General features: G+C 37.8%; 1 protein-coding gene across 1 annotated transcript; it reads right to left on the reverse strand.

The window, feature by feature from the left end:
- Window positions 1–2,775: 2,775 nt before the first annotated feature.
- Window positions 2,776–8,442, reverse strand: zgc:92907 (ALG13 UDP-N-acetylglucosaminyltransferase subunit). The gene is made up of 4 exons (XM_008304058.1): window positions 8,284–8,442; window positions 6,552–6,714; window positions 4,420–4,558; window positions 2,776–3,956 (listed from the first exon to the last, which is right to left on the reverse strand). The coding sequence occupies exons 1-4, from the start codon at window positions 8,362–8,364 to the stop codon at window positions 3,845–3,847; spliced, it is 495 nt and encodes a 164-aa protein (XP_008302280.1). The 5' UTR covers window positions 8,365–8,442; the 3' UTR covers window positions 2,776–3,844.
- Window positions 8,443–13,410: the final 4,968 nt, after the last annotated feature.

A 13,410-nucleotide genomic window follows, 5' to 3' on the forward strand; every position in this document is an offset into this window, starting at 1 on the left:
CTAAAGTTCGTCTTGCCATGTGATATCCACGAATGACCACTGCATTCAGGCTTCTTTGATTGACCCTCTGCTTTGACCCAGTTGTCCCTTTTTGTATGGACTTATTCAGGCCACTCTTGTCTTCATGAATGAGACGTTTGTGTCTTTATCAGAAATTGAATTTATTCAAGTCAGGCTGTTTTCCGAAGACAGGAGTCACAACCTTCATGTCAGCAGTTGCACAGTCTGAGTTTTTGTACTTTCTCATAATAATCAGAGCAGTTGCTACTGGATGTTCAATCTTGGAAGTTTAGCAATATTAAATAGGACTTTTATTTTATTTTCCTCGGTGGTTAGCACCGTTGCCATGCAGCAAGAAGGTCGCCAGTTCACCTCCTGGTGAGGACACCAGGATCTTTCTGCGTGGAGTTTACATGTTCTCCCCGTGCAGAGTGGGTTCTCTCTGGGTTCTCTGGCTTCCTCCCACACAGTCCAAAAACATGTTGAGGTTAATTGGTGAGTCTAAATGTTTCTCTGAGTGTGGCCCTGCGATAGACTGGTGACCTGTCCAGGGTGTCTCCTGCCTTCACCCTGAGTCAGCTGGGATAGACTCCAGCCCCCCGTGACCCTAGTGAGGATTAAGCGGTGTATAGATGATGGATGGATGGTGTGAAAGCCTTTTGCAGCATGAAAACATACATTCAAACAACACTAAAGACCCAATATGGTGAATATTCTTTTTAACTTGGAGGTGTCAACTTGCAGATGTTTACTTCTGCCATTCTTTAAGCTCCCCTACAACTAGTTCGCCTCCCAGTTTTACAAGCAAGTAAGAATTCACATGTAACACCTAATTTACTAATAATGATCCAGCTTCAATTGTTGCAGAAAGTGTGTTCTTCCTGAATGGGGTAGGAACAGCAGCAGTGCACTGATTCTGAGTTAAACAGCTCTTAAATTACACAGTCATGGTGAAATGAACCATCTTTGCATTATTTTTTTTGCTGAAAAAATGAAAAAGCACTGTGAGGACATGTGAGACTTTGATTAAATTGCAGAATAAAGGCATAGTATAAGACCTTTAAGGCACTGTTGCCTCAACTTTGATTTCTCCAAATCACTAGACTCCTTCAAAACGAAGCCAGATAAGACACTTGAATATGGAATAAACACTGGAGGCTCCCTCCCTATTAGATTAGCATGCACTTGGTACAAACATCATGTGAATCTTATTGGGTCAGGCAGAAGCACTTTAAACCAGACAGTTAAGCTAAATCAAGGGGAAACTCAAATAGGCTGTGTTGTTGCCCAAAATGTTCACAGTAAAGAGGATTTTCATTCAGGCATTAGGCATAGTTGAACATTTAAACAGTCTTTGATGGAGATGTTAAAGACCCTGACCAAGCTTGGTATGTGTCTGGGAAACTAGCAGCAAATGTTTTAAACTGCCAAGGAATTAACCAAATGACGTGTTATTTTGTGTCCTTGGTAAACTGGACTGAATCCTATTCAGTTGTTTATGTCTGATGAGGGCTGTGAGACTGAGCAAATTCTATTGCTATCATTTAAGTATTTTTGAGTATGTTGCCTGGGATAAATTCACTATAGTTTTGTGCTTTGACCTTTTAGAGTACTTGTGTTTCTGTTGTTAGTTAAAAGTAAACATTTCCTTTACTTTAAGCTGATGAGGTGTACCAGATATGTGTCTTAACCACAGAATCAGTAACTGGAACTATTATGCGTCATATAATGCACTCTTTACAATGCCTAGTTTATGTTGCCAGCTGCGCACATGTACTTAAAGAAAGGAACTGAAAAGAAAGAGTATGTCCTGGTGAATTTCCTACCACAACTCCATTCCACAGAAATTCTTTTAAAAGAAAAAAAGGCAGAGACTTTCCTGTGAAGTAAAGCTGCATGTCTAGTTATAAGCAATTTGATACTTATCAAGCTGGCTAAAATGCAACTTGATCGCTTGCAGTTGCACCATAACATAATGCTGTTGCTGTTTTTGAGACTGTGAACAGGTTTTATCCAGTAAAATAAAGGGCTGGTTTTGTAATAAATGAAATCTTTGTGTGTCTCCACCTTCTGTATAAGAGTGAACAAAGTTTCCTGTTGTGACTTTAAATACTGCTCAGAGGCTGAGGAGTCAAACTGGACTACGTGCTGCTTTTCACCCATCATTTCCTGTTTGACAAAACGACTTCTAGTGAAGAAACTCCACTTTAACGAAATGAGGAATCAGCACCATCTTACCATCATCATTTTCTCTAAATTGGACTATATGAGTGCCTTTAAAATGGCCACTGCACACTAGCTATATACAAGAGCCTCATTTACAATTCCTTATCCTTGTTCTAAACCTGCACATACAGTATATATTTTCTCTGCAGGTTATATCATTTATTACAGCCTCTCCTGGTTACTGGAGCAGATGTTGGTGCTTCTTATCCAAGCTAAAAAAAAAACTAAACTGTATTTCTCGAATATATATCTGAAATGTTGTTAAAATATTAACACTATGACCTGATACAGCATCAAAATCCTTCTCATAAAATGGCTTAGAGTTTAAGAGACATCCAGCGTCAGTGTCTGTTCCTACCAGTTTAGACCAGGAGGAGATGGAGTGGTGTGCCTGGAAGGACAAATGATAATCGAGCCACAAGGTTACAAATTTCAAACATCATCTCACCCTTGTGGCAAGTGTTGGTACGACTCGCCTCACTGTGATGCAGCAAATTCAGTCTGTGAAATCAGAATCATTTACAACAAACTGGCACTCTGAGTTTTACATAAGTTTAAAGTTATATATTTTTTACAATCAGAACGCCATACAGTGTGGGTTTTGTTTCATAACAGACACTGTCACTGAAATATGAGGTAATCATATAAACTTAAATAAAAATAAATTGACATGTTAATGTAATTTGGAGTTGCTACAGCTCCTGGCCTACAGTGAAATCACAGTCTGGGATTACAGACACAGAATGAAACAAATGAGCAGAATCGCAGACCTGCAGGCAGAGTTTAGCCTCATTCAAGATGTCGGTCCCCAGACTATGACACATGCAAACACGCATGAATTCACAGCAGACTGTAAATACAACCTAAATACCACATAAACACACCAAGAAACACAAATAAACAACAGACCGAAAGAAATAAGCTGTTAAAAAGTAAACCGTCTGTAGAGATGAATCAAAGTTTTCTTTGAAGATAAACTATTCTTAGCAATGGCTGTCTTTTTCCATCATGACACAAATAGTAAAAGATGTACAGCTTTATAAAAATGAATGCCATAAGTTGTTTTGTCTAAAATTAGGAGTGAGCATTAAGCCTGGCCTTTCCATATGTTCTCTAGATTGAGCTGCTGATGTCAACACTTTAGCACAGGCAAAATGTGGACATTGTATAAACATTTTTAGATTAAAATGTAACAGCAGCTCAGTCATTTACCCCAACCTGAGCCTTGTGGATTGTTGAGTTGGTAAGGATCCTAGAAAACAGTTAAGATTGTTTTTCGTCTTTGCTGCACTGAACCAATGCGACATTTTGTGCATCTTTGTCTTTAACTCATTGTGTGTAATTTGACTCAAACCCCTCAGGCTGATGAAGTTTTTTCTGTCACTTGTAGAGAACTTTAACATAAGCAAAAATTAGAATTAATATACAAATAATTCACAACATACACAGGGATCTGAAGTTAGAAATAAATTATTATTATAATTGCATATAAAAATATCAAACACTCAGCAGTGCCAGTCGTGTACTATACAGTCATGATTTACAACAACATCTATGACTACGTACAAATGATCAGCTTTCTGTGTAAAAGAGAATAAACGGAATTTGGAATGAAGTTTCACTTAATACCGAGAGCTTTGTCTAGAAAGTTTGCAAAGTTCTGTGGCTGTCCAGGTAAGAAGGGCCGGAGAACAGAAAGGTCCATGGTCCTCAGTGTCTCCGTCAGTGTACTGAAACATTCATCAACAGAAAAAGAAAAAGTTTAGTTTTGCTGGATAATCTTACAACTACGAGATGCAATCAAGAAGTTCTGAGAAAACAACCAGGTTTAAAATCTGCTCCTGTCACATTTGGAACACTAACTGGAAATTCTGTCTGTAAACAACAAGCACTATCTGCGATGGCTTAGTGGATCTCCTCCACTGTATCGACACAGTAACCTTTCAACTTGAAACGCACAAACAGATGTTTGCTTTCTGTGCAAGTCTGAGACCCATGGTGAAATCATAAATTTGCACCAGAGCAAACGTCTAGACAGTGTAATAAATGTGGCAGGAGCACTGGGAGTAGTGTATTGCTGCACATGACGGCTACTTTGGAACGGATAGTGACCGAATATAAATCACAATGTCAGAAATTTGTGACTGCACCTTGTTGAAACTGCACCTCCTGTGTGAGGAACACATACTGTACCTGCATGTGCAATACAACAAGTGAGAGTCAACGTGCAGCTGTTTAGCCAGTTCCAGCTGGTGGTTGTTCATGAGCTTGTCATTGACGACGACCAGCAGAGGTTTTCCTGCACCGAGAGCCTCCAAACAACTTCCTGCCCCTGAGGAGAAAAACAAAAATCCTCATTCAGGACGAGAACTAAAGTCAATCTGTTCAATCAACTACAGTATAAGCAAATGTTTTCAGTGAGATTTTAAACAAATTTCAAAGCTGATGATCCACCACAACAAACACATCGTTATAATGAAGGCTGCAATAACGGAAGATGTCAGTTACAAAATCTCCCAACTATCCCTTGACACACATATCAAGGATTGAAGAAACTGTGAATAGTGACTCAGCAGTAATTTGAAAAACGTGCCTATGTGTTTATCTGTTCTCTCTTCTCAGGTCCATCAGACAGTTGAGGCTTCACTAATGTTTCTGTTTGCCACTGCATTTTATTATTTTAAACTGTCTTTCACTGTAGTGTTGCTCTAATTTCATCTCACATGTTTAATCTCTTTTATTCTATTTAAGCTTTTTTTTTACTTTAAATCCTAATGTCTGTCTTTTCTATTGCCTTGTATGTGTTTGACATTTTCTCAATCATATCATCTGTTCACAAGCAAATGAACCACTAACATTAACAACAGCTTATTAAGTGTCCCAGGAGGCCTCCTCAGTCGGCCAACATAAACAGCATCAAACCCCAGATGTGGGTCATTGAATGGGAAACATCCATAATTAATGTTATTAATTGCACTTGTACTTTTCCTGCTTTGACATGTCAAAATGTCTCAAGTGGAACATTTCTACAGGGACAGGGAAACATTAAGAGAGGCAACTAACATGACTTTAAAGTCACAGCTGTGGCTCAAGAGCTGATTAGTCGATTAACTGATTAGTTGATCAATACAAAACTAATCAACTATTTTGATAACTTTCAAGTACGTCATCTACACTTGTGACTCCAGCTGCTTTAATACCATGACTTTCTACTTTCTGTTTGTATTTTACATGATTGTAATCAGAATATTTTGTAGGGTTTGCACTGTTGGTCAGAACAAACTGAGGACATCACTTTCTCTAACAGGGATGCCTGCAGACGCTTTACAGACCAATCCATTAATTATAAAAAATAAGCAGCAGATTAATTGGCAAGCCCGAACTTCAGATATGTGAATCATGTACTGAGAATGATAAACCAAAGCTGCTCTGTATGAATACAATTATGTTTTGTACATTGAACATCCCCCTATTTTTAATAGTTTGCCCTACGTCTTTATGTTTTCACCTGATGCATTAATCATCAGCTTTCTGTTTGCACAATGTTTAGATACCTCTATTTGTTTTTGCTTTTCTATACAACCCTACACAGCATCAACCTGTTCTGGCCAATGTTTTGAATAATTACTAATCTGCCTTCTGTTGAAAAGAACAAAAATAAAATACACAGTTGTCTAAATGTATTCATACCCTTCCATTAAAGAGAATGCAAAATTCACATTAGTCACTCAAATAACTAGAAACTGAAAAAAGTTATAACAAATAAAAATGTGCTAAATTATAATTTAGTGAAGTAAGACATTGCTTTTGAATTGTGGTTGAAAAAAAAAAATATATATATATATTTTTTTAAAGTCCCAGACAAATTACAGCCCTTTGCTGGTGAGCAGTGGGCCAAAATCAAAATTCCTGCGTGCAGAAGTCTGACTGAGAGTTACAGAAAACACTTGATTGCAGTGATTGGCTCAAAGAGTTGTTCAACAAAATATTAGTTTAAGGGTCCCATCATGCTTCTTTGTTTGTTGTTGTTTTTGTTTTTTAAAATATTTCTGTTGAACCACAATTCAAAACAATGTCATGATTTTCATTATATTTGTATTTATTATTACTTTTGTCAATTTCAGCTTATTTCAGTGACAGCTGTTTTTTTTTCCTTCTTTAATGGGAGGGTATGAATACATTTGAGGACGACTGTACATCAGTTTGATTTCTGGAACAGTGAAAAAAAAGACTCGTGTGTATCATGTATTTACTCCTGGCAGCATCAACACTGATGCATTGTGTTGACAAGAGTGAAGTGTTCAAGAGCTTGAACACTGACTCACCTGCATGGCTGATGATGAGGTCAGCCTGCTCGATGTCTTCTGCTAGAGAGTTTTTGTATCTAAAGGCCTCCAATCTGATGTTTGGACAGCTGTCAGCATCTGGCAGAAGCGCTCCTCTTCCAACCTGAAGAACCAAACGCCCATATCCTCGAGCTTTTAAAGCCTGTGGAAGATAAATAGAACTTAATGTAAAACTAGTCACAGATTCACTCTTAGAATCAATCAAGTTGCTCTTTAGATTAAATAAATATACAATATATATAATATATACAAAAAACCTAGATGCAATATGTTACGGCCAATGAAAGCAAGTTTCACACAAAGACATAATCAGAGGATGTCTCTGTGATATATAAATGCCTCCACTGATCACATGGACAAGCAGGTTTGATTCACCTGCAGCACCAGAATTAATTTCCTGAGAACCAGCTTTCAAACACGACACCTGACACGCCACAGGTTTGGGTTCGTATTCCCTATTGTGTGACAGTTTTGTTCACAAAGGTTTTCAGCACACAGACACAACAGTGTCCCAATTTCACTCAAGTATATTATGTCCATGGTGCAATGTTTGATCCTCATGACAGAATTATAAGACGCTTTAAGGTTGGAAACATTTTCTTTTCATGTTGTATTAGTACGCTTTACGATGTTTATACTGAGGGAATATATTCAGATTGTTTCTTGAGCTGTCAAAAATCTATGCAGGGAAAACTTTACATTGTGAGACAAGAGTGTCTATCAGTGCCACACAACATCAACAACAACAACAACAACAAAAATCTAAGTAATCCAGCAAGTATTGCCACATTTACAAAATAATCAATCACAATTATGACTAACAGGATTAATTGACAAAGTTGTATCTGTGCTGTGAGCAGACATCTACTAACAAGGTCATTTCTAATGCTTAAAACTGTTAGTGGCACGATTAGTAAGTAGTAACAGTGTATGTATAACAGTGGGATAGAACAGGGTTGGAACTTCAAGTTTTACCTAATTAACTGAGTTCTATTTTGTCTAGAAAACGCCTATTATCACCTATTGTCATCATTTTTATTTCAAATTCACATTCAAAAAAAAAAAGAAAAGAAACCAGAGGACATTTTCCATTTTGCTTAAAAAAATGCACGAGACAAATATCTGATTGTCCAGTTTGTGGAGACTAAATTTGACTCTTGTTGCAGCTCTAGTATGAACCTGGAAAACACATTATTATTGAACAAACTCAAAGTACATGAAGGTAAACATGCAATTAATCTGCATATTGTCAACCATGAAATAGACAAAGCAATTCTAGGAAGACCTAATGGCAGATCTAAGACAAAATTAAAGAAAATGCAAAACAGGGACAGACATTTAAATCACTGCGGCAAATACTAAAGTAAATCATGAAATCATTAATAAAACAATAGAATTGAATGTCAGTGCGTCACCATTTACATACACAAACTGATTTTTTTTCCATTACACGAATACAGCTACCATTAAGAATACATATCACTAGTGAGAGTTTCTATTTAGCTCATATATAAGACAGACTATCTATGCTATGGCATGAACAGTTAAGTTTTTATTATTGCAAAGTTTTGAGCTGCATGTTCTTCATCAAGCCGAAACTTTTAGAGAACTATCAAAGTGCAGCTTCACCTGAACCCAGCTGGCGTTAACGTGCACGTTTATGTATGTTAAGAAATTCTTCTTTTAGCTGATTCACAGTAGCTCGACTCACCTGAGTAGCTTCAGAGGAAATTATAGTTTCAATGAGCTCATCGAAGCTCGTGGTGCCGACAGTGACAAACACCGTCTTCATGTCTTCTCACTGAAACTTTTCACATTTACTGTCAATTAAAGCCGAACCTCATCTTCTTCGTCACCCTGCAGCCGCAGACCTGACGCCTGCTTCCGCTTCGGACGTGATGACGTCACCGCAGAGACGTACAAATGCACCATGGCGCCACCAAGAGGCTCGGAGGAGTTTTCTGTAGACGGTGAAGCGTCTGGAAAAATACCAGTTTACAGCCTCTGTAGAAATGAGGATAGTTTATTAGATGAGCCCAAGAATTACATTTTACATAAAGTAAAAATATTGCAGTGTTCTGTTTTGCATTATCTTCCCATGTAACTGCATATGGTTAAAATAAAGGTGAAAATGTCAGACTTTTAAGTTCAGTTGTTCGTGAGACATTGTCATTCAAACAGCTTCAAGTTTCTTTCGCTTCCTCTCAGTTTGAGCAACACTAGAATGGAACTGGACATTAGCGATGGCTTTGAAAAGTAGATCAGACATCTGAACATAATTACAAAATATTTCTTCCTCCTTTTTGGTGCCTCTCCAGTAGGTGCCACCCAAAACAACAGTCAGATTTAATGTTCTGTCCAAAAACAGCCCTGTTCAGACATACACCAAGTGCTCATTCTATAGTGTTGGATAAAGACCAACCCTAAATTCAAACCTTTTTACTTTCATGTTTTACATCAGGAAAGAAGTTCTGCCCAGCTTCTGACTCTTATTTCTCCCTAAACACTCTTGTTTGTCTCTGGTTAAACTGATACAACGTTTGTGGGACCTGTGTATCATCAGGTCCCAATTTTCAATGAAAAGGTGGATAGCAAAATCCTGGACACACAACTATACGTCTATAACCTTAATGAGCCTTAAGGTAGGCCCTGTGTTGTCTCTGGTTAAAGTTTACTGTGCGCTGAAAGTGACCAACAGAATGCAAAGGGAATGGCGTGGTGGAGGGTCAGTGAGGACTCAGTAGAGCAGAAAAAGAAGCTTAAAGGCATAAAAATGTTTCTGAAGACAACACAGAAGTCCATTCACATTATGATCAATTTTAGTTTGAGCATTTCCTGCCGTGCTGGAAGCTTGTATCAACTCCGACACCTTCAACACTACCAGGTCACAACTACTACATATAAAGTCCAGTTCTGAGGCTGAGGAGGAAGAATATGAACTGTTCTTATGGTGAGATTTATCCTATTTACAGTCCTTCATTCTGACACCTGTCTGCTGGGAACAAGACTGAGTTTGTGTTGAATACCTGCCCTTATTCTGAACCCAGGTCCTTGAGTGTCAGTAATTGAGTGTATTTTGTCATTTAAAGAGTTGTTGTCCTTTCACTTTATGCCCAGTAAGCACTCCAGCACTGTAAGTGTGGGCGGTGGGTGATGTAAAGACCTCCTGTACCTGGAGGATGCAGGTGTGCAAACCTGCTGACAGAGCTCTGCAGAGGAATCAGGGCACAACTTTGTACTTGACACAGACAGCTGGGCTCTGTGGACTCGCTGTCACTGCTGAAGTGTTTCCTCTTCATACGGTGAAAAGGGTAGGGCAGGAGGTGTTCGGATAACCACATACTCAACAGCATTCCAGCAACCTTTTATTTTCTTTTTACGAGCCCTTTCCTAAAGATCTTCAACTTATCATTTCTCCAACACACCATAAACACTCAGGCCTTTGCTGTCATCACGCACACTTTTACCAGCGTATTATATGTACAATCCCACAGCAGCACTTTTAATGTCCTGAGTTGCTTTATTGTGTTTGTACTGCGTTCATGCATCCTGCAGAACAGTAGAGCTCTAAACTCTAGTTTCAAGTTACTTTACAGGTAAAACAATGCACTTCATTGCAAAACTGAAGTTAAAATGAGCTATAGCTTTGTACATTATCACTTATATTATAAAAATGTACAGGTCATAGTGCTGCATAATGAGCACTCTCACTTTTGATCCTATAAGTACTTTTAAATGCTAATACTTCAGGTAAAATATGACTGTGTTTTAAGTGCACTGTAGACAAAATTCATAAGAAATACTGTAATGTTCAAAACAGTAAAAGAAGTGAAAAAACAGAATAAAGACAGCAGAATGTCTCTAAAATAAGTATTTTTATAGCCAATTTAAATGTAGTAAAACCGTGTGATTTTGCATTTACAAGTTGTGAAAGAATGAATCACTATTTGTAAAAATACAGATTTTATATGTGAACATTATTGACAGTTTTGTCCCGTTTACTATTTTTTATGATTCAACAGAATTTAACAAAACAGAAAAAATATGTAAAACAACAGTATAAATAACTATTAATCATTTTCAAACCTTAATGTCCATATTTTTATTCCTGACTTCTGTGTTTTTTGATGATTTAAATGGAGTGATCATATTGGAATTTTACAGTTAAATGTTTTAAAAGAGCAGATTACCATTTGACATAATGCAGATTTTTTGTTGTTGATATGGGCATTATTTATGATTTTGGCCTATTTTTTTCAGTTACTGTACAATGATTTACTTTTTTCTGTAATTTTACAAATCTATAAAACAAAAACAGTGGAAAAAACAATCATTTTTAACATTTTAAAATATAGAATGCTGTTGGTATTTTTGCGTAGTTGTGTTGATGTTTTGACATGGGTAAAGGACTTGAAACCTTCCTCCACAACATATATTGACTTATGAAGCAAACTTAAACTAGTTCAAACTCATTTTAACCTGCAAAACACCAAAACCATGTTTTCTTACAGCTGACCACCAGAGTCATAGAAATAATCATGTTACAGAACTTTTCATCAGGTGAAGTGAACTACAAAGCAGGTAGTAACTTAAGATTTTACACCTTGATTATTCTGTAAGTAGACTAGTTTACTACGAGTCTATTGTTCAATCACATATCAGTTAGTGACATGCATCATAAGTACTTCTATGATCCTGGTGGTTCACCAAGAACCTCAATGTTCTCACCTGTTTTCCTTCTTAAAGGTTCAAACTCTGGTGTACATGGTCCCTGCTGAACACACATACTGTGAGCACAAAGTAGGACAGAGGCCCAAATCATTCAAACCACAACACGAACAAATGACTCACTTTGTTAGTGATAATCATGTTTTTGTATAGGATACCTCCTGGACACTGCAGGCAGCTGTAATGATTTTTTTTGCTTTGCTGTGGTGCAGACGGAGACAAACCCAGCAGGAACCAGGACAAGACATTCAAAGGGAGCTTGTGTTGGTGGAGGATCTCGCTGTGATGACTCTGCTGCTTCAGAGACATCACACAGCAGCAGCAGCAGCAGCTGGCGGTTCGCTAAAGGATGCACAGACTCACCGAGCAACCTTCAGCTCCACCTGACCAGCGACAGGAGGAGGCAGCTTTGTGCTCTGTGAGAAACTGCAGCAGCATCATGCACGACAAATGCAAGTGAAAAACAAAGAAGTGCACATCGACTCTGCTGCCAGGCCGGTGCATGAAAAAACACACAGCAACGAGGAAGTGGAAAGTGTGGCCTGTTTGTGACAGCTGGTATTTTTAGACAATGGAACATTTTAACTCTTTGTTTTATCGTTAAGTCATTATGTGAAGCTGCACTACTCCATACATGTTCGATGTAAAAAGCACATTCTGGCCTGTAATGATATACATTTTTAAAACATGGGATGGCTGTTAGCATCTCTCTGTGTAAAACAAGTACATGTGCTCACCCTTAAGGAGTTATTAGTCACTGTATTTGCTCTTCCTGTCCACACTGGCTGCTGTTGTTTGATCATTTCCTGAGGCTTCAGCAGTCTGACTTAAACGCACTAAGTTTGTATATTTCAACAATTACATATTTCCTTCGTGCAGTTAAACAAAGAGAGGATCTCACACTAACAGAACACTGTTTTCTAACTGCAACCGCTGAAGCCTTTAAACATTTTTGCACAGAAAGCCCACGGGGGGTTATGTTTAGGTCTCCGTGTGGCCAGTATGGAGAAGAGGAATGATTCCAGGGACAAAGAAAATCTCTCTGGTGGATCAGAGTCCATATGAGGAACCAGTGCTGTTCTTCTACACTAAACTTTACTTTTACCCTTAAAGCTCTCTGCAGTCACTCATATAAACCCTAAAAACTCATCTCTGCACACGTAATTACCCCATGGGGCTAATAAAGACTCCTTGAACCCCCTTTGGATAAAGGTTTAAAGGTATAAAGCTTGAAGGTTTTTTTTTTTTCAAAGAAAATATTCCCGTCCTGAATGAAAACAGTTCATGTGTCACTGTCCACTGTTCTGGGCTTCCTCTAAATCCCTCCCACCTCTCTCGCTGCAGCTCGGCACACCAGCTCACCTTCAAATTTGCTCAAACACTGTAAAACTGGTTTGCGCAACACAATGGCAAGTTATGACACTGGAGTAATTCAGTCGTACTCGTTTAAACCAGAAATCAGTTTCCTAGGAGAAATAATACAGAAAACCAAACTGCCAACTGACAGGATTGGGTTCTTTGATTTGTTACATATGAAAACCAGCAAAGTCTGAATCTGTGTTAAGAGTTTGTCATCGATACACTGCAGTTTGTAAGGTTATTTTTAATGCTGATGTTTGTTTTTTCTTAATTGATTAACTGAACAGTTGTTTGGCCTTTAAAGTTTAAGAAAATGGTGAAAAACATTGATATATGTTTTCCAAAGCCCAAGTTGACATCCTCAAAAGTTTTGTTTTATCCACAACCCAAAAATATCCAGTTTACTGTCATAGAGGAATAAATCAAACCAGAAAATATTCACATTTAAAAAGACACAAAGAATTTAGCTGTGTTTCTACTAGTTGGAATTGAAGAATTTATCAGCAAAATTACTCAAATAACTGATTAAGCTTAAGGTTGACACTCAAAATGCTCTTGAAGACTTGAATTACAGATTAACCCTGACAGTCTCCATTTTTGTAGAGAAATGATTCCCAAACTGGGTGATTCCACCAGTAGAAATGATGTGGCATAAAAAAGGCATAAATTCAACTTCTTGTTCTCACATTCTGAAGCTGAAATTACAAATGATTGTATCGAGGTTGTTATTGAAAATAATGGTGTATCTGTG

Source organism: Stegastes partitus, unplaced genomic scaffold (genome assembly GCF_000690725.1).
Source record: "Stegastes partitus isolate 25-593 unplaced genomic scaffold, Stegastes_partitus-1.0.2 Scaffold39, whole genome shotgun sequence".
Taxonomy (NCBI): Eukaryota; Metazoa; Chordata; class Actinopteri; family Pomacentridae; genus Stegastes; species Stegastes partitus.

What these genes read in the sequence shown, in the direction of transcription:
- zgc:92907 (XM_008304058.1), bottom strand. Translation starts at nt 8,364, where the DNA reads ATGAAGACGGTGTTTGTCACTGTCGGCACCACGAGCTTCGATGAGCTC. An exon ending in TTTCCTCTGAAGCTACTCAG is followed by an intron (nt 6,715 to 8,283) that starts GTGAGTCGAGCT and finishes TATCTTCCACAG; the next exon opens with GCTTTAAAAGCTCGAGGATA. An exon ending in CCTCATCATCAGCCATGCAG is followed by an intron (nt 4,559 to 6,551) that starts GTGAGTCAGTGT and finishes TTTTCTCCTCAG; the next exon opens with GGGCAGGAAGTTGTTTGGAG.